Consider the following 26,206-nt stretch of genomic DNA (forward strand, 5'->3'; position numbering starts at 1 on the left):
TTCTATTTAGCCCCCTGTCTAAAACTTCTAGAAAAGAAGAATTACGGTATGTAGGAGAACTTTTCAGGGGGTGGTATTAGGTCTGTTGTTAGGGGAATTTTTCAGCGGGGAAAACACATACAAAAATTTAGGACATTTTAGGAGAATTTGAATTAATAATAGGGTAACTTAGAATCACAAGAAACAAAGATTTCAAAAGAACTGATTAAAGTTTATTTCCGTATTGATGGCTGCTATAGAATATCAGTAATTTGTACCATATTCCACCCAACCTCGATCCCAAAGCCTGTAGGGTTTTTTGATACCAGGGTGAAACGAATATAAAAAAAACAACGCTACAAGGGATCGAGGTTGCATTTTATCTCCACAAAAAAAACATCCATAATAAAAATTAAGTTTTACAAATGGATGTTCCCTAAGAGTTTTTACAAAAAATCAGGAATTTTTGGATTCTTTATGATTTTATTTTATTTAAGATTTCTTTAGTGTATTTAAAGGCGTGCGAACCCTTAGGAGATCTAAGGCAGTACACAGGACTTGGGAAAGGAAAAAAAAAAGATTTTGGAAATTTCGGGGAATTGTTCTTATCAATTGTACCAATAACAACGTAATTTTCGCGTATTAAAAAAACGTTTAAAACGCCCTTCCGTAATCAACTGTCACTTCTCAAAAAACGCATTAATTTTCGCAGATTTCCCGCATAATTTCTGTACTAAAGTTCGCGCGCTAGCGAATGCGCGAAACTTGTACACATGGAAAGTAGTACGAATACACGCTTGTTTTATAAGAATACAAAAAACCCACTACTGTTCTGGAAAGTAGAACAAACTATTGTTTTTAACCAATCCCAGCCTATTATCTATAACAAAAAGCTTGTATTTCCTTCAGATATCATTGTGCGTAGAAATTAAATGACTAAAATTGCCGAATTTTTTGTTTCTCTACTCAGCATAAAAAGATATCCTGCTAACGTCAGCATAAGGCTGCTTAAAATTTAGATTAGAATACAAGAAGAATTCTTTCATAATTTGATGATGTACATAAAAACACATACATAGCTGCTCTCATAAAATAGAAGACTGTAAATACGATTTTCTATCAATATAATTTTATAACAAAATTTAGTTCCAATTAACGCTCAAACCATAGGCAGGAGAACCAATCACTAATCAGATCATGTAGCACGTTATCCAATCACAAATCTTTAATCTCTATTTTCTTTTTCCCATAAGGAACAAAAAAAGGACGAATACTTCGAACAAAGCTGGCAGAGCACTAAAACAGATAAAAAAGAAAAGGAATTATAAAAGTTAAAAAAAGAGTAAATAGTCGGTACTAAATATTATTATTTAACTAGTCAAATAGGCCCGTGGAAAAATCCACTCAGGCAGAATCAAAATAAAAAAAGGATCAGTTGAATTTAAATGACGTCAGCAACTCATTCACAAAAAATAATTTAGAACTTGTTTTAATGTTGCCTCTATTGTTGCTGATCGAGAAAATGTATAGAATCATATGTTTGCGACGAACGCCTAAGGAGATATAAGGGTTTTAAATTTTTGCAGTCCAAGGACAAATTTATTTTTTTTAGAAATTTGTATACTCTTTGCCTTTATCGTATAGATCTTGAACGCTGATCAAGAAAATGTATAGGACGATGTACTTTTGACAAACGGTAGCAGATACATTAGGGTTTGAAGTTTTTTTGACGACGTCATTAACCCGTCCATTCTAAAACGGATTTGGGGACCCAGGTTTGGGAAAAGATACCCAAATTGGTCCTAGATGATCCCTAGTTACCCACGCGGTGAAAAATCATTGACGTCACCACCTCGTTTCCAAGTTATTTGGCCTTAAAGTTTTCAGTGCATTGTAATGGCTTCACTAATCTTAATGTACTTTCCTTTGACGTCCATATTAATTTAATATTAAAGTTTGGTAAATTACAGAACAAACTTATAGGTGATGTTTTAGAGAGTTTATTAAAGAAAATTGTGAAGAATATAATCGACTTTGCAAAAGTCACATATAGACACACGGAAGCACGGTATTATTATAAAACAAGTCTTGGTATAGACCTTTTTCTTTGGTCCATGATTTTTCCCCCTATTCTTGCATTCAGCATAGCTAAATAAGAGCTTTAGCAGGAAGTCCTGTTTTTTGACATTCTTAAGGTCAAACACGTCCCACGTGTCAAATATAGCATAACCAAATGACCGAACAAACCGTTGTAAGCTGTGTTAGATCATGAAAAAAAAATATTAGGATAGTGTCTATTGGTAACGTTAACTGACTTGGAAGAAACACAAAGAAAATGTTGTTTTCTCTTAAGCATGTGAACTTGACAACACCTCAAGGTATGCTTAACAATTTTATTGCAGATTTTAAAATTGTTTGCTTACGCTTATTCAAAAATATGATTTTACTTTGACAAAAAAGGCCAAAGGAAATAAAGGTAAGCTTACCTACAAAACCCAAATATATACCAATAACGTTGACATTCCCAAGATTCCAAAATGAAAAGTGATAGCGTAACAGCTGCACAAACGTGTGTGAAGGTAGCTTTATGTTGTTAAGATAAAACAATAATAAACATAGTTCCAAAATGTAAATAAACATGTCTAACGATGGCTTTACATTTTGCTACGATAGCTATATGGTTTGCAAAGATTGCTATACGTTTTGTAATGATAGCTATACGTTGTTGTAACGATGGCTATATGTTTTGTAACGATGGCTGTACATTTTGTAACGATGGCTATACGTTTTGTAATGATGGCTATACGTGTTGTAACAATGGCTATAGGTTTTGTAACGGTGGTTAATCAATGCGTGTCCATTGGCTATTCTAAATAAATGCCATAACAGCCTTTCTAATTCAATTTTTTGCATTGGCATTACACTGAGACTCAAACGAAAGACGGAAGACCATTTAGAACCATGACACAAGTCAGTCCGACCTTTATCGTCACAGAGAATACTGCAAGAAGAGTGCGCACCCATGTAAGTTAAATATAACCAGAACATGGGAGAAGTTAGTTGTCCTGTGCTTTAATACAGCTTTCAAACAAATGTTCTCGTGATGAAATACCAAAGAAAAAACATGTTGAATAAAGTTTAAAAAATCTTTTTAAAAGAGGAAAGAGAAATCAATTATGTTTAGTAATAATAACTGAAATATATATCGTATTAAAAAGAAGTCCAGAATTTCTGTCACCCATACGACACAGCAGGCAACTAGTCAGCCCTACCCTCTGTTTTGTGAGAAGAGATGTTCTACGAAGACTATAACAATAGAGCCTCTTGTACAGTTTTGTTATTTTCAAAGCATGTCAATGGCGACTTCTGTGACTTCGACGCACCTCAAAAGACCAGGACTTTAGCGTTCTTATTAAACTGCTGGATCCAAATTAGTAAGAATTGAAATGGAAGATAAATGGGCTATTATAATGAAAAAAGTATAATGAGTATATATTTACGATAGATTTAAGATTCTAAAAAAAAAATTATATGCAAAGAAAAAAATTTGCCGTTGTGAACTTGTTTTTTTCAATTTGTCTTGGCACTTACTTCGGCATCTGCCGTGTGCCGACGTAAATTAGAAAGGCTGGATAAAAAACAAATCAGAGAAAAGATACAAATCATTGCAACACTGGCGACAAACATTGATATTCCCATAAGAAAACTGATCATTTCAAATCCAAACAATGCAATTGCTACTGACAGCCCCACAGTCAACCTAAAATACAATAACATATACAATTACGTTAAGATAAGTAAGAGCTCAATCAAGAAGTAAATTTGCTCAAATATTTACTATTTTTAACTTCAGCATTATTCCTTCGAATTTTCTGTTCGCCATACACTTCAACCGAGGCAGTGTTTTAGCTTTTGTAATAATAATAATGGCACAATCATTAGAGTTTATAATTTGTTTATATCTATCAAAAATTATAATGAACGTATCAACCATATATTTGCCAACATTAACACTTGAAAACTTGGAAAGAATGGAGGGGGATAATTGGGTAAGAAAGTGTAGAGACTTGATAGTTTCTGAGGCAAAGCCCAGAGGCAGACCGAGAAAGACTTGGCAGAAGGTTATAAGGACAAATTGATACAGAGGAAGTTGAGTTTAGATCTAACACAGTCTAGATCAGATTGGAAGAGAGTCATTGATATACCCCGCCCAACCCATACTAATATGGAAAACGGTCCTAAGCTGAGAATGATGATGAATAATGATGATTAACAATTTTTATTGGTCCAAAGCATGTTGAATGTTGCTTTCTTAGTTGTCATTAAAGAGAGGTGCATATTTTACAAATCGCAAATATTAAGGGATATACCCTGTCTATTATTTTCAGAAGGGTCTCATGGCTTTGATGGGGAGTATTACAGTATTTAATGCTCATTTCGAGCTATGCAGACCCAATTAGGTTCCACACTTTGCCAGACAACTCCCTGCAACATCCAACAGCGTGCACAGTGTGCCATCTCCCTAATTTCCTCACATGGCTTTGGTTAACCTGGGGCTATGATAACCTTCACTCTCCCACATTAAATCGCCACCAAAAGAAATAAAATCCTGAGATTTATAACCACTAATCTGGCGGTCCCAAAAAAACGGATTACAACTCATTGAAAGTTATTTTCACAATACTTTAATGCCAACTTACTCAGTGTTTGCTTGATCATATTCATCTTGTGTGTATCCAAAAGGCAAGCAAGTTTTTAAACTTGAATCCTAAAAAATGATAAATACATTAATAGTGATTCAGGAAGAGCAATTATATTTTTCAAACCTGGCTAAAATATTTAGATTTTTTTTTGTTTATATTTATAGTGGAGAAGAGTTAGAAAAGTTTTTATTTAGAACTTTATACTATGATTTTCTTAACACTTTCAGCTCAAATGTAAAAAATACCACATAATAAAGCTAAAATTTTCAGATTATTAATTTACAGTATTCAGTGTTGGGATTCACATCAGCAAAAATACAAGAATAATAAAAGAATAAAAAAACTTACCAAAGACCATAACAATATGACCAAGATAACAAAATGAGCAATAAGTGCCAAAAACCGCACAGGTATAAATTTACCAACAGCATACATTATTAACCATGTTTAGTAAACTGAAAAAATGATAGGCGCGAAAAATTATGTTGTTAGCTTCCAAACTATTGTCTGAATGACGTTTTTTGTGGAGACCTACAAATTGATTATGTTTGTTATCTTCCCATTATATCAGAAGTTGGGAAACACTCTGAAAAAAAGGAATAAAGTGCTAAGTATTTTATGGTCCTGGAAACAAATTTAGAGTTCGGAAATTTACAAGAAAAAAACAGCCGGCTGACGAACTCTTACTTCGTCAAGGGGTATCATGTTATAAATTTTAAACACTTGGACTGATTTTTTTGGATCTTCTTAAATTTTTTGCAATTTTTTCATGCAAATTATGTAAAAAGCAGAAATTTATGTTACAAATTTTATTTGGCTGTCAGAATGTAAAAATTCACACTAGAACTAAAGTTATTGGATTTTAGCAAGATAGTGGTATTTTGGAAACTATCAAGACATTAAAAAATAAAAACGACAAAATCTACGACATACTCACATTGCGCTTTTTGAAAAACACAAACAACAGTCGACAACTGCCCGTTTAAACAGCCCTTCACCTATATATGGCTGCACATGTCTTATAATCGACCTCTTTTCACTTGAGTAGCTGTCGTAGCAAGAATACATATGCAAGATATACATACGCAAGATATACATACGCATCATGAATCAAAACAATCCTTTGAGTTTGTTTTAGTTGCACAACAGTAAAAAAGACCAGTTGCAAAAAGAAAACTGTTTTTAATAACTGATGAGAATACCCAGACCAAGGTATGACCCACTATCACGAGGAGTAATTGATTAGTCTGTGCTAGGACGGGGTCTAAAACTCCAATGACGGTAGAAATCAACTGATGATCTCATTATTCAGTTAGTTTTTTAAAAGAACGAAACACAAATTGCCAATATCAACACTTATATATTGGTAGATAACCAGAGCAAACTACAACAACATGTTCGCTCAAACAAACTGAAAGTAAACCAATTTGATTGTTCAATGTACAATAGGGAAAGCGAGAGGGAATAACACACTGATTTTCACACACATTTTTTAAAAGAACGAAACACAAATTGCCTATATCAACACTTATATATTGGTAGATAACGAGAACAAACTACAACAACATGTTCGCTCTAACAAACTGAAACTAAACCAATTTGATTGTTGAATATACAATGGGGAAAGCGAGAGGGAATAACACACTGATTTTCACACATTGCAGTTATGCACTGATGTTGTACATGGAGACCAATGATGTAAACAGTGCTTATGAAAAGCTTCTCTCATATTTTAATCCTTTGATTTTTTACAGTCTATTCTTCTTTAAAGGCATGACTTTAGAATTTTAATTTTACAATTAATATGTGACCGCACATAAAAACAATGGATTGCCATCCACACATCCATTAGGGTTAGGGTTAATTTTGTAGGAATTCCATCGTCCCAATGCGAATAGAACGCATTGGTCACGTAGGTTACTTTTATACAACATATTGCAGGGGGTATTATTCTCAAACAAATCTCCAAATATTGCAATAAAAAGTATAAATGGAATAAGCTACAGCAAAAACCATGGTAATTATATAAAATATGCAACGCACAAACGAAAACAGGCGAAATTCAAATCGAGGAAAACAAAATTAGCTAGGTATAGATGAGGTCAGACAACAAGATGCATGCTGTTTCTATTTTTCTGGGAAATGTTTTTCGTAAATTGCGCCATTTATTGACGTTATTTTCCAGACCACTCGGCCCCGTTTATTGTATTCCAAGGGCAACTTACAATGTTAAAAAACGCGCTCGCAAAACAAGCGCCGGGGCCGCAAACACTCACAATATTACCATTATACATGGCCGAAGTGGTTAACATATTTGCTCAAACACAAATATTACCATTTCAAGTGCAAGCATATATGGCTAAATTCACAATATATATACTATAATAAGTATATATTATCATCACGGAGCCGTCCCGTCAGAATACCACGGGCATAGAAGAATCCCCTGGGAACGAGGTTGGTCTACTCAACAAACTCATCACCGCCCGCAACAGGTGCTGGGAACGAGGTTGCAGTACAATGTCAATTGTAAAATTTTATATGCCCAAATGAAAATTTATATGGCCAAGTGTTCGGAATTTTTGTCCCAGGCTTTTTGACCCAAGTGCCCTTCACATGCGCTGTTGTTTAAGGTTGAAGATCTTCGTTCGATTTTTGGTACCTCCAAAGAAAAATCCGCCAGAAATTGCCCTGAACAAGGTGGATGTACAATTGTTCAAAAAATCACGAGCGTAGTTTAAATCAGCAGAGGCGCAAGAAATCATTGACTTGACTCTAAGTATAAAGCAACTGGGGACGATCGATGCTCTCCCTCGCAGAAGTTAGAACGTAAAGCAAAGGAGATACCATGCAACATCGATCCCAAGACCTGTCATTTCTTTTGATATTAGAATGAAACACGACCAAGTTTCAACTTAAGACTCATATCAAATAACACTACAGACCCTGTGATCGAGGTTGGATACCGTCAAAAATATACCCTGCCTGCCTCAAATTATTTGTGTTACATTAATGACCATCATAAAATTATAGTTCTAAGGTTGGTTGTGCATTTTTTCATCGATGAGTTCAGCTGAATGGTGATATATTTAAAATGTGAGAATAGCGATCGTGCGATGTTTTTTTTGTGTTTAGCCTTTCATGAAAAAATCTGGGCTGTTCTTAGCCTGAAAGATATAAAGAAGAAAAAAAATCATTGTGGAACGGAGTGAGCAGCTTCAATCCCAGGACCTGTTTTTATATGAGGTTAAAAGGTGTGCAAGTTACATCCTCATATCAAAAAACGCTGTAGGCTCTAGGATCGAGGTTGTGGAGCGGGTCAATAGAGGCAATAAAGACCAAAATGAAGAAGAAAAACACCCCTGCTAAAATGAATGGCCTTGGAAACTCGATTTTAGAACTTTATCGATAATAGAACTTTAAGAAACCGTTCCGGTCTGGTCTGACAAAACAATTTTCACATGATAAAAACGTTGAAAGCTTACGGCCTAGATCTCTTTGAGATACTTTTGAGGTTTGTTCTAAGTAGCTCTGGGTCAAGAATGATTTTATCGAGATATACACCGAGTTGTATCCTTTGAGATGTATAAGAATTGGATATCTTTCAACTACCGATAGTCATCTGTTCTACCTATATTTTGTATATTTCCACGCATGATTACAGCATTACGGATTTTCAATTTTACTGACATCGTCATGGACTAAGCATTGAGAACAAAAGATCAGCTGATTAGTTGTACATAGAAGTTACAACACAAGCGGAAAGATAGAAATTACGGGTAGTCGAGATAAGGAGTGTCTATTTTAAAAATGGCCACATACATTTTATTAAATGACCTTACATATTTTATAAACGATCATATATTTTAAGTATTTTGTGTATACATGTATGATATTTACGAAAAAAAAATTTTGCTGATTTCAAATAGCATGTGATTCGATAGCCTAGACAACTACCCTAAATGACAGATTAGGCGCTTCGTGCCTAATAAGCACCTCTGCCGAATAAGCGCCCTGGGGATAGGGAAATACTTGTAAATAAGCGCCCCTGCTCTAATACCCCCTTCCCCTACCCGTCAAAAAGCGCCCCCTGTCAAGATGAAAGTAAGCTCCCCGGACGTTTAATCCGTTATTTACGTTAAGTTTTATGGCCGGACTGAATTTAAAGCCTTTGTTGTCTGTCTTTCCATTTAAGATAACAACGCCCCGAATCTCACCGATTACCAATCTGACGTAACAAAAAATTGCAAAATCCAATTACTCCAAAGACTAATTTAATCAATTGACTAGTGTTATATTATAAGCGTTGCTTAGCGTAAATTCATTTCCAGTCTGAAAGTATAAGAAAACAATCAAGATATTTGCCCACACACTACTGTTGATCTTATCTGCAAATTTTCGGGTTCCATGGCAATCCATTCTTGTCCTCAGAGGTCTTTTGAGATAAATTCCTGAGGCAGGTTTGTCTAAAAGATTTCTGGGAGGAGAATAAAAGCAACCTCAAACCATCGCCTGCTTCCGTTCCCGCTTATAACTAAGAACGAGAGGTGTAGACGCGATTGTGTATCAACATTGATATTGTACGCAAAACAAGCGAACAGCTCCGGGGAAAACAAGAAGTACAGTACGTAGGAAAAGGACGTAACATCGTTTCCAGGGTTATTCCTTACTTTCTGATATTCGAACGGCGTTTTAAAAAACCGAAAAAGAGCCATTAGCCCCAACCTTGGTTTAAACGTCTGCAGGTTTTAAATGAAAGGAGACGTCCTGCTCGTCAGCTCGTCAGCTTATTAACTCATTTTCAATTCTTACAATATGGAAAAGCTGCATTGCTATTCTCTGCTACTCATTTCTCGCCACTAAGCCTTCCATTTTTTAGTCGAAACGTCACGCATGCATTAATTTTCTATTTTGTTGCAGGCTTAATTTTGAGGAAATTTGGGCGCTTTAAGCAGGCTCTGAGACCTAGGTGACCGATGGGCCTAGGTTGAAGAAAATGACTCAGGTAAACAAAAGTGAATGATTTTATTATTTCTATAATATACAAGCATATTAAATTACACCTGCACTAAATTAATCGTCTAAGGGACAAATAATAGCGGTTGCTTGGGCGATGCCTTTTTTGGTAAACAGTCGCTTCACCCACAACCAGTCACCCGAAACTTTACCGTTGCCTCCACACTTCTTTAGTGGCTCTTTAACAGAGGCTCCACGACTTAAGGTGTGCTCCACCCCTGACCTCCATTTGTGTATCTCCATAGCAACCAATGTTGAAATGTAGGTTACTCGTTGTTCTACACGTATATACGATAGCTAGCATAACAACCTCGTCTTCAGGACTATTATCCTCTCAACAGCGTTGCGCTTTTTGATAGTTTTGGCAAAATAATGAAAGGAGTTGGAGTCAAGCTTGCTAAAATGAATATTTAAAAAGGAAATCACAAATTTCTATAACAACAATAAAAGGTCATGCTCATATATCTTGTTTTATGTCTCATCTCCGCGTTTACATTTAGTTGGAAATGTCTTTTCCCTGGAATATCTTTTTCCCTCACATGTCGAGGATGCTTTCCAATCTCTTTCCCTCGTACTTTAATTTTCCAAAAAATTGAGGGGGCGTTGGCCCTGCTGTGACAAACAGGAAATGTTAGACCACATCGGCAGTGCATAGCTCTTGAGGTAGTGATTCAGTTCTGGGACACAGTGCGGATATTTAACCCACACTAAGTTTCTGCCTTACCTGGAGTTACAGTTGATAAAAAAAACCCGTGTTACAACTTAAAGGAGAGGCGAACTGCGCTGCGGAAGTTTATAATAAGTGTTGATTTTAAAGACCAGACTGATTAGCTTGCTCGCCTGCTCCATAAACTATAACTATAAATCATACATCATTTTGTTTACATTTTTGTGAGTGCTGAGATAAACGGGCGGCTAAATTAAAAAACAATGGGATATATTTCTCTTTATTGTGATGGTCACGATGGTGATTTAATAAGAAAAAGTTGAAGATCAAAATGGCAAAAATGTTGAACAACATGTAAGGAACATGTTTTTATTATTTTGTACTACTTAACTTGCCAATACAATAGCAAGTAAAGATAAAGAAAGTAAGAAACCAAGGAAGAAAGATAAAGCCACCCTATTGCACGTTCGGTTTGTTATTGAAGGTTTCCCGTCTGTATATTTATTCAATTTTGGCGCCATCTCATGATAACAAACTTTATAGTTCGAAGTTGGTGGAAAAAGGACTCAAAACATGAAAAAATATTGTTGTTGGTTATGACAGATATTTCTTTAGCTCAAAGAAGTTTAAACGAAGGTTATAAAAAGCTGTTACTACTATAGTACGTGAAATATTTATGGTTATTTCAAGTATGTTATTTTTTATGTTTACTAAAAAGTACATTTAAAACCTACTTATTTTCACCCCATACAGCCATGGAATTTCTGTAAAAATGTTGTTAGAAATATATATAGGTAGTTTGTCGTGAAATATAGTTTTTTACTTGGTATTATAGTAGTTATCTTGGCAGATTTTAGGATTTAGAAATCCATATATATTTTTCCCTCGCTTAAAATTTATTTTCTGGCTGCCACAAAATAGTTTCTTGTTCGCCTCTCCTTTAATCACTGTCTGTCGCGCGGAGAAATCCGTTCAAGGTTTTCCCCGCGCGGCTGCCAACAGAAATCACTTTTGCGTGTTGTGTGCACCTCCACCACATTTGCTCCTCATTGGACTTCAGAGATGGCAGAAGTAAGTGCAAAACATTTGCTTATTTTTTTAAAAAAAACCCTCGTTTTATGACTTGATAAAAAACGCCAGAGAATAATTGTTATCAACGAAACCATCCAGGTAAATTATTCTTGCTATATCATCGTTTAGCTAGCTAAAATTATGTTGATAAAGCTAAATTTATTGCTTTTATTCCCTGACTGTACTTTTTGTGTTCCAGTTCCATTCAGATATCCTTTCATATTTCTCAATTAAGGAATATTAAAGGAAAAATCGTTTATCAATTTCCAATTTTAAATCTGATTCATATCAGAATTGCATTGTCTTCACCATGTTTGTCCTTGCTTTGTCCAATGTCTTCATTTGAATACACCTTTACGATAATTCAATTGTACATGCGTTCCTACAGCTCTCCATCGTTTTACAATATTGGAAAAAAGGAGGTAAAAATCGTGTTTTTATGAGAGTTTGTTAGAGACGAAAGCGTGTTTTCTCCAGTTTTTAAACATCAGTCGTATCAATTTCTTTCAAATTTTCAGGAAACGTTAATAATAATAAGATACAACTTATGTGTACTTTTCATTAAAAACAAAACGCGGCAAAAAAAGTTATCACAAAATCGTGTTTTCTCCTTAATAAACTCTTATAAAAGTGCGATGTTTACCTCCTCTGATCGCAAAATAAGCTGCAATGGAGTGTTATTTTTTCCGAATTATCGTAAAGGTGTATTCAAGGACATCCTATCCTTTGCCAAGAAAAAATGGCTATCAACTTGATGTAGAACATAACAACGATAATTTTGATGCTACGATGATTGATGCTTTTTGTAAAATGATGTGATGTTTAAGGGGCTGAAATGTAATAATTTAAACATCATTTACCACTGATGAATTTGTTTTTAGCATTGTGGTGTACCTTTAAAATTGGGTTTATAAGACAATTCTATATATAGAAACCAAGCAAGCTATACCATAAAAAATGTTTTCTTTTCTTTCAATTTTCCGCAGGTATTCTGGTAACAATAGTTCTGTCTCTTCTAACTGCATGCGTATATTGATAAACAAAACTTGTTATGTTTTTTTTAACTTCCTTCTATGTTGTCAATGTACAACCTTATTGTTTGACAAACCAATACAATCCTTAATCTCTTTCAATTTTCTTATCTTCTGTTATTAAATTTGATTGCAGTGCATTTAAAGTGACCTTAGAAACCATGGTGTTAACTTTGTTGTGGAAGTGATTTTAATTAGACTAATCTATTTAATGTGTTTTGCTTGCACACTTTATGTATATAACACTGAAAATCAATTTCTGTATCGCATAAAACTAGACAAAGTATGAAAAGTGCAGGAACAAGCACTGCTATTTATTGCAATATAGAAAGAAAAAAGAAAAAAATAGATTAAAATTAACAGTGGTTACTCATAATATTGCCCAAGTTAACAACATCACTATATATATAACAAGTTTTAAATGGTGTTCCTTTTCATTTCTAGTACCTCTCAAATGAGCAGATATACTTATACCAAACTAATAATATTTCTGTTACATTTCTAATGAAAATTATTATTAAGTATTAAGAGAAAATTAACAACATTTATAAATTGACAACATTCTTGAAAACAAAAGACCTAACTCAGCTAGTGTTACCTCAATGGTTTAGTATTGAAAAACATACTCAAAATGATCTATGTATAACTTTGTTGCTAATTTAGTAAGACTCATGCTCTGTATGTATAAGTCTGCATAAATTTCAGGGGGTATGGTTTTTGTTTTGTTTATTGATAATCTAAAGGATGCTTATTTGATTGATAATTAGTTGTTTATATTTATTTCTCTTGTGTGTTAAATATTGTTATCTTGATTACAAAACCACAAAATATTTATTTTAGCTTTGAATACATTACATATTTTTTTTCAAAAACAATGTCTCTCCTCACCCCCTGACATTTAAAGTTAGTAATATTTCTCTGGAATAGTCTTACAAGATAAATGTAAATATATTTACAAATTTAAATTGGATAGTTAATATCACTCAACCAATATGAATTAAGTATTAATAAGTGCAAGTCATGTGTTGCATGCATGCCTAATTGTTATTTTTAAATGGCTAAACAATTCCTCTGTTAATAAAGAAATTATAGATAAAATATGTTGATATAATAGGTGACTTAACTCTGTGCTGTGTAATTTTCTTTGATTGTAAAGTCACTTAAATACATTTCATTGTCACTTATTGTAATTTGAAATCAAAAGAAGTAATTATTTGTGATCAAAATTTGGAGATTAAAAATATTTGATGCAATGATAAGTAGACTAGAGAGAAAGATGGATGCAGATTTTATGCACTTGGAGTTTCTTGATAAACGAATTCGCAAACCACTTGGATCAAATGCGAATCAAAACGATGCAACTTTTCAAATTGGCAACGAAGATGCTAGTATTGGTCCCTATAAAACCAATCGAAAATTAGTGATCTCAAGCAGCAACCAAAATGAATCTACCTTTCAAATTGGACATGAAGATGCAAATATTGGTCCTTCACGTACAAGTAAAAAAGTTTTTCAAATTACATCAAATGAGCATCCACCATATGGGGTTGATGCCAAAGAAGTTTCATTCAAATCACCTATTGGAGAGGTTAAATCCCCATTTAAGTTAGAAAAAACCAATGCTGCCAAGCTAACATCTGCACAGAAACTCGTTTTTGCCGCACCTCGGCGTAATTATGACTTTACTTACAATAAGCAACAAGCAAAAGATGCACTTTCAGAAATTAGCAAAGGCTTGTCCCCTGCTAGAGCAACAGAAAATAATTTTTCATATCAGTCAGCATCTCATTCAAATGGGCATGAAATTTCTGACAATTCTCCTACATACTATGATAGTAACAGTCAACCAAATCAACAAACCTACACTTATGGATACCAAACTCCTTCTAGGGAACAACATTATCAAAATGCACCAGTTGCTGGAAATAGCCCTTTCTCACTAAAGCCATTAGCACGTACCTCTTCAGAACCAACTCTTAATGTGACAGAACAAGAAGATATCTCAGTTAGAAGAGCAGGTAGTCGAAAACCTGATCCAGTTTCATATCACAAAACATCTTACTTTCAGTCTGTCTCCGAAGCAGAAAAGAACAGAAATGCAATGCGATCCCCTCCCTTAAATAGTGGTTATTACAGCGATGACGACCATTACATTACGCCAAAGCAAGCTCAAAAGCTAACTTATGAAACACCTGCACCAAAAAAACGTGAACGGATACTTTCTCAAGATGCTTACAAACAGTTTCATCACTCCAATATTGTCATCACGCAACCTGGACCATCACCAGGATATCGTTCACCTCCAGTTGATCATAACAATGACCGTGCTTTACGTACATCTAGATTTGTTGCTACTTCTCCATCACATAGTGATTATGGAAATTATAATGTGTCTACAACCCAAAATGTACCCATGGCAGGTGTCCCTTCCTCTCGTGGAGATGCTGTAGCCCACAGTATGGGTTACAATTATAACGATCTTATTTCACCACGTGGTTCTGTTGGTGGAAATTCTGATGATACTATGTCACAGATGGAAGAAGCCTTTGATAATTTTTCAATTCACTCGTATTCAAGTAGAGGTAGAAACCAGAACAAGTTTTCCAAGGTATATTAAAGTGATATAATTCATTCATTTAATTTTACTGCTATTTAACGCTTAATAATATCTGACTCTGTGTGAAGGTAAGTTGAAAGATACTGCTATTTCTGCATTTGAATCTATCAAACTATAAGAACCAAAAAACATACACTTTTTCTTTTAATAAGAATATTCTTGATAAGAATATCAGGCTTGGAATTTAGGTTAAAACAGGTCTATTGTTTAGAACCATAGAGAAATAGATATTTGATCAGCTTGTTTAGAATTTTGATGTTCTTTTAAAAACGTGCGTAGCACGAGTCTGTGTTGTAAAGGCACTTCCATTGCGATAAAGATAATTTTCTATAAACATTGCAGCAATCATTTTCTACTTTTTATCATTCTAAATCTTTGTTTATACAATTGATAAAAAGTTTGTGACAAAGTTATTTTTTGTTATTTAACTTCACATACAAGGCAGTTTCAATTTTCAGCTTAGTTATTTACTTTCGGTGTTTTTGTATAGGAACTGTTGCCTTCAACCCTGAAAATGATATTTTAGAAATTGTCCATTTTTCAGTTCTTTCTCAAAATGGGCAAACAGCATCACATGGCTTGTGCTCTGCAGCCAATAGCCTTCAAAAGTTCTACTTTATTGTTGTATCTACTGAGATACAACAGTAAGTTTAACACCTTATTATAATTTATTACATTGTCATTTTTACTACTTGACAAATAAATTTACTTACTTTTACTTAATCTTTGACAGTAGTGTAGGCCGATTAACCAACGTCAAAAATGCACCAACTGCACTATTCATTCATTTGCAAAAACTTGTTTATGTTTAAAAATATGTTCTGTAATGCAGAACGTGATTCTGAGAACTTTAAATTTACACAGTTTTTTAAAATATAGGATGTAAAAATAAATTCTGTTTTCTACACAAATTTGATTATGTCTAATTCTCTATAAATGAACGTAGCATGCAGGAAATAAATAATAAAAAGAGTTGTCATTCTTGTTGTGATATGTATCAGACTATCACATGGAATTATCTGATAGAGAACCTAGAACATGTAATCACATCGTATGGCTGCAAAAATTTGTGCTTCTTTTGCACCTAACATAAAAATAAATTTAATAATATACATAACATCAGAAATTCTTGTCTCTAATTAGTGTATATCCATTATATGCATTTTGCTTTCTCTGTTAATATCGTGTTATGATCATATTTTTCTTTCTTTAGTGTGTGCTAATTAAAAAATTTTCCGTTGCGTGAGATTATTAACACCTTTTTCTAACATTTCTGGTATTTTATCTTGTGCTATTTTTTTTATCAAGTTAATACAAAGAAATTTTTTGCTACCCTCTAATCGAATTGACACTCCTGCTCTTATCTGAGTTTTAATTAGTCTTTATTGTTTGACAAATTAATTAATTTATTGTTATGTTTATTTATGGGAGCTGAATCACACTTCAATCTTGATAAAGTTGACCAGACAACTTTTAAACAACGAGAGTGTCTGCCTGACCTTGAAAAAAACAAGAACTAGTGCTTATAGAAAGATATTGTGTTTATACTTTTCAGTTAAGGTTTAAATGATCAGGATTGCCATTCTCGTATCTTTTTACATGACCTTATTTTTTACCTATATATGTACTTTTTCGTGTCTGTGCTTTAGAACCCTAAAATATCACAAATTATAGTAAAAAATCATGAAAAACACCAGAGATGTCAGGAAAAATCCTGCAAACTCGACATCTTAACAAGTTCTACCTATAAGTTATAGCAACATAATTTTCCTTTTAAGCACGACAGCCTTACCCTGTTTTTTTTTCTTACACACAAACAGGAAACATTTTCGAGGTCGGCCAAGTTCTGAAGCATGGTTAGAAAATAAAAATTGAAATGAATTATGTGCTAATTTAACAGTTTGATTTTGCTGAAGTATGAAAGAAACTCTTTTAACTAAAAAAGTAAGAATGTGTATTTGAAAATTAAAATTCTAAAAAGCTTTTCTTTAATATTTTTTTCTTTTCTTTTTATTTTGTCTGGTCCAGTATTATAAGGTTATTATTTCTTTTTTGCAAACTTTGTCTTTATAAAACATTTACATATATATTTTTTATATATATATTCTTATATATATATTATTTTTCATTTCATTTTATAATCATGGCAATAAAATATTTTAAGTTCTTATTATCCAATATGACATCATGAATTCTAAATGTAGCTTTTTTAGGTAAGTTTGTATGCTATAGAACTTTAGTTCAAACTATATAATTCCTTTGGATGCCCTGTAAAATATTATAAACATATAAATTTAGGTATTCTAACAATATTCTGTTTATTTTTGGAATGTTATCTTTCTTGTATTTTTATTTTTCTCTTGTATTTTTCTTTCTCTTTCTTGTAGACTATGCAAACTAAACTTTTGGTACAAGGTGGCCATGTTGTAAATGAAGATCGCATGTTTGAAGCTGATGTTTACATTGAAGATGGAATCATCAGGTATGTCTTGGCCTAAGTAATTGCTTAACATAAACTTCCCATTTGATGTACAGAATCAGGATTTTACTTTTTACTATTATCAATAATAATGCCTTGTATGCTTCCTTAAAAAACCTAAGTAAAACATCAAATACATTTTATTTCATTGACATTTCTAACCTAATCTTTTTTTTGGGCACATTCTGACGTTTGAAGTAATAGAATGTGTTTTATTTCTTATTTCTTTCAACTTCCTAAGTATTTTAAATTAACTAGCCTGATGCATCATAATCCCCTTTATTATTGATTTTGCTAACCTTCTAACTATATTTTAATGACCATACCATTGCCAAATACATCCTAATTTTTTTTTCAGAGAAGTGAGGAAAGGTATTGTACCAGGTGATGGCGTAAGAGTAGTTGATGCACGTGGAAAGTATGTAATGCCAGGTAAATTATGCTAAGTTTAGACTTGACTAGCTGCAGCAAACACCACGAGATGTTGTTGCCATTTCATGAACAATAGCAACAATGCACCAGCACTATTTTTTTATATGTGTTTCAATATAATATCAAGGGTTTTAGCATCAGCATTTTAAATTCCTTCTGCATTCTTTTATTTAGGCGGTATTGACACGCATACGCATATGCAACTGCCGTTTATGGGTACAGTTGCTGCAGATGATTTTTATCATGGTACCAAAGCTGCAGTGGCTGGGGGAACAACTATGATAAGTAGGGTGATATTCCTGCAAAACAATATAAAGTTTGAAAATAAAGTCCATGTTTGTAAAAACAAATAAAGTTGGAGATTTGCTGCTGATATCAATGTTTTTTCTTATTTAGTTGATTTTGTGATTCCACAGAAAGGTGAATCATTGGTTGCTGCCTATGAAAAATGGCGTGCTTGGGCAGATCCTAAAGGTTTGAATTTGTTTAGGCAGCATTCTACATTTTTTATTTTTAGCTTAAACTATATATATATATATAATGCAAATGATTTATACAAAAACATAGCATTCTTCTCAGTAATGAGAAGGTTAGGCATGTGGACAGAAGCACACACAAAATTGTTTTTATTGTTTCCAAAAAAGGGTGATTTTTAATTATCAAATTGTTCCCTAAAATAAAATTTGTTGATTGCTTACTAAACACCAGACCTAATTCTGTTTCAGTGTGATGAAAATCACCAGAATGACAAGACTGATAACAATATATTTTCTTAGTTCACAAAACAAAGTCTTCCTTTATATTTTTGAGAGATGATTATAATATGTCATCTTTGTTGTTTTTATATGTAACTATTTTCATGGAAAAATAATTTAAGCAAATATACATCCTTTACACTTTTCTCAAACAATAAGGATAAGGGGAAGTATGTCTTTCTAAAGGTAAACGCCTACTTCAATCGCACAGCATGACGTACTTAGCACTGTCCGATCGTGTCTGCAAGCAATATAATGTCCACTAAAAGGAATGTGTGCATAAATTCATAATGAAGACAATTCAGGCAAAGTTATTGGTCAAAATCATTTACCACCACTATCACAAAATTATTTTGACTTTCAAAACTATTGGCGCAAAAGCGCTCCTAAATATTGCACAATAATGAGCACTGATGTGTGCGCCTTAAACTGACGTGCTAAAATATCGAAGTGGACACTCAGCTCAATGGTGGCCTTCCTTGTACAATTGGATGTTTTGTTCAGCTACAATTTTTTTAAATAAATTGTTGCCATGCTTCGCTTATATTTCACAGCGTATCAGAAAGGACATATAAACAGCATAATAGAACCTGTTTATGCCCTTCAAATGTTTTCTTTTTGTTTATTTAGTTTGTTGTGACTATAGTTTTCATGTTGCTGTAACATGGTGGAATGAAAAAGTCCATGACGACATGCGTAAACTCACTTCTGATTATGGTGTTAACTCGTTTAAATGTTTTATGGCGTACAAGGATGTGTTTATGTTGCGTGATGATGAATTATTTTATGCTTTTAAAGCATGCAGACAGTTTGGAGCATTGGCACAAGTTCACGCTGAAAATGGCGACCTTATTGCAGAAGTATGTTAACTTTTGTATTGATGTAGCTATGTGGGACATATGTGTCTAACCTTTAATACCTTGGAATGCGATAATGGTGACCTTGAATATCACTTCTCTAGAGAAAAACCTTGAAAACTTTTAGGTATTAATGGTTCTAAAAACATTTACATTTTCTCATAACTCGATGAGTTACAGCCTTTTAAATACTTTCCTACCCAAAAACCAAGATTTTTTTCACATTCTCCTTGATATGGATTTTTTTGTGTGTGTGTGTGTGTGTGCTAGAAAAAACATTAAAATATCACAAAAATCCTATCCAAAAACTTTGAAAAATAATCAGAAAGTGGGCAAAAACTTCAAAAGGATGAAAAATGCCAGTCACCATATAGGAATTTTTTTAATGAAATTAATATTATTATTAGAATTAAAATAAATCTCATTGAAGGCTTTGCTAAGCTGTTTTTCCTGTTGCTTTTGTGCAAATGCAATATGCTTCAATGAAATTTGTTTTGACTTACAGGTAGTCTGTTTATTTGGAAGTTAAAGATGGTAGGTGCAAGTAGTGATGAACTAACCACTAGTCCTTTTTTATTAACACTGTTGTTTTTTCAAATGTTTAGCAATCCAAGAAGATGATTGAGCTTGGTATAACAGGACCTGAGGGCCATGAGATGTGTAGACCAGAACAAGTAAGTAAATCTTAAGCATAGTATGAACCTCTCTTTCCTACCCCCTGCCTCAGTACGAACTTAAGGTTGGATGATTTAAAATTTCTGCTTAATAAGTGGGTCAAAAATCTCATCACTTATTAGTGTAGACAAATTTATTGGGGATTGCTATGAAACTTAAATTAAACTTGTTTACTTTAGGTTGAAGCAGAAGCAACACAACGAGCTATTGTTATAGCTGACCAGGTACGACATAATTTTTTCTACTTCTTCTTGTGTAAGATGGAACACCATTTGATAAGTGTTTCTCTGTTGTTGTAAAGCAACTTGTTGTGAAAAAGGACACTTTAAAGTTTTTTTATATTAAATATCCATTATGTTTTTTTGATTCTTGTGTAAGATGGAACACCATTTGATAAGTGTTTCTCTGTTGTTGTAAAGCAACTTGTTGTGAAAAAGGACACTTTAAAGTTTTTTTATATTAAATATCCATTATGTTTTTTTGATTTTATTAAATTGCAGTCATATGTGAAAACTCTTACATGTTTTCTGTTGTAGGCAAGTTGTCCGATCTATATCGTGCATGTTATGAGTAAAAGTGCAGCTGACTGTGTTAGTAATAGTCGTCGCAAAGGTTTTGTTTGTTTTGGTGAACCGATTGCTGCAGGACTTGGTGCAGATGGAACACACTACTGGCATCGTTGCTGGAGACACGCCTCAGGTAGGATGTGTGTTGCTGTAAAAATAACAAAAGAAGTTACAAATTGTATTTACTAGATAAAAAATAAAGAAAAGTTGCACAGAGTGGGTATTCCCTTAAAATAAAGCTAAATGTGGATTTGTTGTAAAAATTTCTATTTTACTAAATTTACTTTATTATGTGTGATTTTTTAGCCTATGTGATGGGTCCACCTCTTCGACCAGACACGAGTACACCTGGATATTTGATGGATCTACTTGCTAAGTAAGTGATGTCAATAAATACGTAAATAAAACAAATTTGATGCCTTTTTTTTCTTTATTAATAATCTTAGTTTGTTCAGAATGGTAGCCGAATTGCTACTTTCTGCTAAACGATAACTGGAATATTAACGACTGGCAGTTTTGACTCTGCCTTAGATGGAAAATGTTTTGCTTAGGGAAAAAGGTTAGCCTTGGTGGAGCATTGATTGTATTTTAAAACATTTAGAAAATAGAAATTTAAGAAAACACAGCACTCTTAGGTCAGTGAGTTAAAAGTTTTCTTTCAATTTCGGTAATGAGGTATGATTTCTGGTTTGGTGCAGTAGGTTATCATAGGTCAGTGAGTCAAAATCCTTAGATATGGTCGGGTAAATTTATTATTGGCTTGACCGGAGCCATCAATCTCCAGGCTGAGGGGTGCAGGAAACTATGGGTTTGGGGAAAATAGCTCGGGTTTTGCCTGAGGGTAGCCATTTTACTGGGTGGAGTTTTAACCTGGGAAAGGCAAACCAGTAGATTTCATACAGATTAGTGACTGGTAGTTGAAGTTTTATGAATCAACGTGACGTAATTGTCCGATATATTTTTTTTAGTGGCGATTTATCTTGTACAGGCACAGATAATTGTACATTCAATGCAAACCAGAAAGCTTTGGGTAAAGACGACTTTAGAGCAATTCCGAACGGAGTAAATGGTAAGTGAAAATGTTTGTGGATATGGATATCTACAAATTTTGTCTCTAGTTTTTGAAGTAAGGCTTCTTGAATAAAATAAGGAGAGAAACAGTTCTTAATTTATATGAATGCTTTTCAGATCCGAATTTTATTGAAGTATTTTTAGACTAAACCTTTTACTTCACATACTTAGGTGTGGAAGATCGTATGTCAGTGATTTGGGAGAAGGGCGTGGTGAGTATATATTATAATTATATGGTGGTGATCAGTTCTTCTTCTTTGTGTGGCCAAATTTATGTTACGGTAATAATCGATGATAAGTCTTAAGTAAGGTTATATTGAGGTAAGGTGGTGGTATATATAATAGAATAGAAACTTTGACTAAGGCGGTTAACATGGCTTCACAGGAAATGAACAAAAACGCGTTTACATCCGGCTGAAGTGTTTTTTTGGACGGATTGGTGACGGATTTGTATACCGTACCGAGCTGTTAGTATTACATAAGAAATATCAGAATAATTTTTTCTTCATCTTTTTTTAACTTCAAATTAAAATGTCCGGTAAGATATTCATGCAGGTGCATACGGACCTAGTAATTTGATACATCTATTGGTACCGTCACCCTAACCCAAATTCTACCAACAACGCCACCCCATATCCTACCGCTACCAGCTTTAGCACCAACCCCAATTCTACCACCATACTTTCATACCACCTTATAAACATTTTTTTTTGTAGCATACTGGTAAAATGGACGCAAGTCGATTTGTATCTGTGACCAGTACGACAGCAGCGAAAATCTTTAATCTCTATCCACGTAAAGGTATTATTGCAGTTGGTTCGGACGCTGATATTGTTGTGTGGGATCCAAATGGTACAAGAACTATCTCTGCAAGAACTCATCATCATGTATGTTATATTACCTAAGGTGGAGCACAGATGCTCTCAGTTGCAGATATTTTAAGTACCCTTTTGGAAATACTGTCATGTATGCTATACTAAGATGGCGTGCAATTGCTCCCAGTTGGTAGAGTTTGTAAATATGCTTTTTTAAATACACTACTTTTAACACTGTATGTTTAGGCTGTGGATTTTAACATCTTCGAAGGTATGTTATGTCACGGTGTAACAGATGTCACGATTTCCCGTGGAAAAGTTGTTTACGACCGCAAGAACGGGGTAAGTACTTGATGTATACCAATTCTCAAATATGCTCTTCACTAGCCGCCTTAGAAATTTGCTTTTAAAGTTTTAGATGATTGATGTATATTGTTATTTTTAGTTAAGCGTGATTGGTGGAGACGGCAGATTTGTACCACGTGCTTGCTTCGCACCATATGTTTACAGTCGACAGTTTCTGAGGGAAAAGGTAGCTTATGTTTTTAAAGTGCGTCTGAAAAATTACTTGTCTTCAACTGGCTTATATCCAAGTGTTAAATAAAAAGTTTGCAAACACGTTTTCTTATGGTGGTACGTGGCCTTGTGGTCGCTTCTTAACCACACAGTTCATGGTTCGGTGCACAGCACGAGCATACTTAGCAAGTGCCTTTACCACACCTAAGGGACAACCCATGCCATGTTAGGGGAATTGATAACAGTGTTTCCAACACTCTAGTGACTATACCCCTTACGTAATAATAATAATAAAAATCGGTTTTGAAGCAAGAAGTATACTAAACCACCCAAATTTTAAGATACTTTGGGAAATTGATGATTTTGCTTAAGTTGGAGGTTTTTTTAAATTTCTTCAACTTCCAGCAAATAGTTTTTATCCACACTTTGAACACTTCTCTCCATTATAAATTTTTTTTGGAACCTAACACTTCAGTAAGAACCTTTTGGAGCTATTAACCCTAACCCATGTTTCTTTAAGAAGCATGTATTTTATATCCTAAAGATCAGTTATTATTTTTAATCGATAATTCTCATTTTGCAACCTCTCGTTATTTCATACGTTACATGTGTTTAGGCTAATGTACCACAAAAGGTTGAGCGCGAACCATACACTGGACCAGTCATCAAATTACGTGAGTATAGCTGCCATATTTGTTGTTTGAAGTGAATCCATCGGCCTGTCTACGTTGAGTTTTCGCGATGGCCTATAAGGTTTTTTGTTATGTATTTGTCTATTAGTATTGGAATTTGCTCTAACTATATGCAACACATGTAGAGCAGTTTTCTTAGAGAATTTATACCAATGTTTTTTACGTTACACGCTTACGTGGGGAAAAAATCCCCACAACTATGTTGTGGTGATTCCCTTCTTCGCGACAAAGAAACTTTACCCAAAAACATTTTACCGCTTTGCCTATTAACAAACTTATTTTCTCTTTCACACCCTCCACCTGCTTGTCTGAAGGTTATATGTGCACCATACAGCCTAATTTTATGAATTTGAATTTGATTAAAACTGCTTTTTATCCTAAAGTTTTTTTTATGTAGCTTAAAGATGGATTTGATTGGCTTGTTTCAAGGTATGACTTTTGTCGCTTTGTTGGAAAAGTTTTGTCTAAGATTTTGTTACCTTTCAAATTTTATTTTTGACGAATTATTTTTCATTTTTTATTTTTTTTCATTTCAGATTCAAGTGGACATATATCAACCTTATGCATACAACACAAACTAGAGAGAACCAAGAAGCAGATATTTTTGTAATGATATAGTCACGTGATTTAATAAGAAATCCACTTTGCTTTTTGGCAAGTATTGGATCATGAATCATAGATACGCCAATCGTAACGTTTTTCTAAAATCACTTTGCGCTGCAGAAATACCGTAATACTCGATTAAGCCTCCCGGGGGATTCTTATTTGTCATTAATATTTGACAGAATGTGGAGGTTTATTTAAATTATTTTTTAAAATATTAGTGTCCACGTTAGTGTCCAAGGTAGTTACTTACATAAAAATATCTGAGCATTATCATGGAATGTATTTTTCCTCTAAAATAATTGTTGTATATTCGAAGGTGGGGCCTAAAGAGGTTAGGACTTATTTGTAGAGAGTGGGAAGGTCTTATTCGAAATTCACGGCAAAGCATTTTGTTGTCACGAAGTTATATGTTTCGAACACTGTTGCGAATTTTTGTTATTTTTAAAAACCGAGGGGTTTTGTTTTTCTTTAGTTCTTTGTTATGATTGCTTAAAAATATATATTTTTGTAATCCTTTGATATATCACGTGTCTGCTGTTTTTATTTGACTTTTTTATATTACCAGGAAACTGCATAAATTAAATACGTAAAATTCAAATTAAAAAATGATTGTTTTATGTAATTACGGTCCTCTTTATACTAAAAGTAGGTTTCCATACGACTGCATTTTCCGCTCAAGCGGAAAAAGCTTCGGGAGCATTTCCGTAAAATGATCCTTTTCGCGAGTTTTTCTCCAAAAGTTGAACTCGTTCAACTTCATTAGCGCGTAGTTAAATTCATAAACTAACAAATAATAACTTTCCCCTTTTTCATGAAAAGGTTTTCTCATCTTCCTTAGTTGTTGTTTCCTGTTACGTCTTTTTTAAGTCGCTGCCATAAAAACAATGTTATTATTTTTAAATTTCGTAGTTAAAGTCTTTTCTGTTTACGGCAGCCATTTTATTCTGAACATCTTTTCTCTCAAGCGGAAATTGATTTCCATTAAGTTCAACCTCAAGAGAAAATACGCTCGAGCGGAAAATGCGTTCGTATAGAAACCTACCTCACCCCGGTTAATGCTTCGCGGGTTTGGGCTTTATTAAGCGGCCCCACACGACACTCCTATGTACAGGTTGCCCAACTTCGTCCCCAGGGCTCACTACGTTCATAATATTCTGACAGAACAATGTTCGTTTTGCAGACCCGATATAAAAAGAGAACAGGCACTAGGTCTTGCTCGTAATGTATGGCATTTGTCTATGAATTCGCGACCTTTAATGTTCGGGTTTGCGGGAATAATTTTGTTCAGGGAGGGCTGCCACTAAGTCAGGGAAATTAGGGAACTTTTGTGTTGTTTACCTTATAATTTTGATGTTTTATGTATTCAAAGTTCACCACATATAGCTGGTCTGGGTATCCATGGGGAATGTTTATCCTAAGTATTCTGAGTTTTAGTCAATGAAAAAAGCCTGTTTCACATCCTGATATTCGTGCTTGCGCTAGCGAAAAAAGTCCTGAGAACTAGATTGTGATTTTATCCGCTTCACATCGCGTATTATAACTATCAGCTGTCTCACAGTATAAATATCAGCTCAACCTGACCTCCAGTTTTTATTACGTATGTCACCACGCAAAAGACTTTGAGAACGAGGTTGATTTCTGGTAGATACCACACTAAT

The 26,206-nt window shown here is 33.9% G+C and overlaps 3 protein-coding genes across 3 annotated transcripts in view; 2 read left to right on the forward strand and 1 right to left on the reverse strand.

The window, feature by feature from the left end:
* Window positions 1-1,005: 1,005 nt before the first annotated feature.
* On the reverse strand, window positions 1,006-5,182 carry LOC130629270 (transmembrane protein 107-like). Its single transcript, XM_057442416.1, has 5 exons — window positions 5,031-5,182; window positions 4,680-4,747; window positions 3,639-3,739; window positions 2,466-2,562; window positions 1,006-1,275 (listed from the first exon to the last, which is right to left on the reverse strand). The coding sequence occupies exons 1-5, from the start codon at window positions 5,115-5,117 to the stop codon at window positions 1,212-1,214; spliced, it is 417 nt and encodes a 138-aa protein (XP_057298399.1). The 5' UTR covers window positions 5,118-5,182; the 3' UTR covers window positions 1,006-1,211.
* Window positions 5,183-8,637: 3,455 nt separating this feature from the next.
* LOC130629272 (40S ribosomal protein S11-like) overlaps window positions 8,638-26,206 on the forward strand; it is a 28,297-nt gene continuing 10,728 nt past the window's right edge. Inside the window, exon 1 of the mRNA XM_057442418.1 lies at window positions 8,638-8,641. The gene's annotated coding sequence lies outside the window, so the exon portion shown is untranslated. The remainder of the gene's footprint in view (window positions 8,642-26,206) is intronic.
* LOC130629271 (dihydropyrimidinase-like) lies at window positions 13,484-24,847 on the forward strand. Its single transcript, XM_057442417.1, has 18 exons — window positions 13,484-15,075; window positions 17,472-17,566; window positions 17,922-17,995; window positions 18,170-18,280; window positions 18,392-18,469; window positions 19,381-19,610; window positions 20,213-20,281; window positions 20,462-20,506; window positions 20,819-20,981; window positions 21,155-21,224; window positions 21,817-21,917; window positions 22,091-22,131; window positions 22,636-22,806; window positions 22,981-23,076; window positions 23,180-23,266; window positions 23,867-23,924; window positions 24,340-24,371; window positions 24,479-24,847. The coding sequence occupies exons 1-17, from the start codon at window positions 13,720-13,722 to the stop codon at window positions 24,342-24,344; spliced, it is 2,850 nt and encodes a 949-aa protein (XP_057298400.1). The 5' UTR covers window positions 13,484-13,719; the 3' UTR covers window positions 24,345-24,371; window positions 24,479-24,847.

The sequence above is a fragment of the Hydractinia symbiolongicarpus genome, chromosome 15 (genome assembly GCF_029227915.1).
Source record: "Hydractinia symbiolongicarpus strain clone_291-10 chromosome 15, HSymV2.1, whole genome shotgun sequence".
NCBI lineage: Eukaryota > Metazoa > Cnidaria > Hydrozoa > Anthoathecata > Hydractiniidae > Hydractinia > Hydractinia symbiolongicarpus.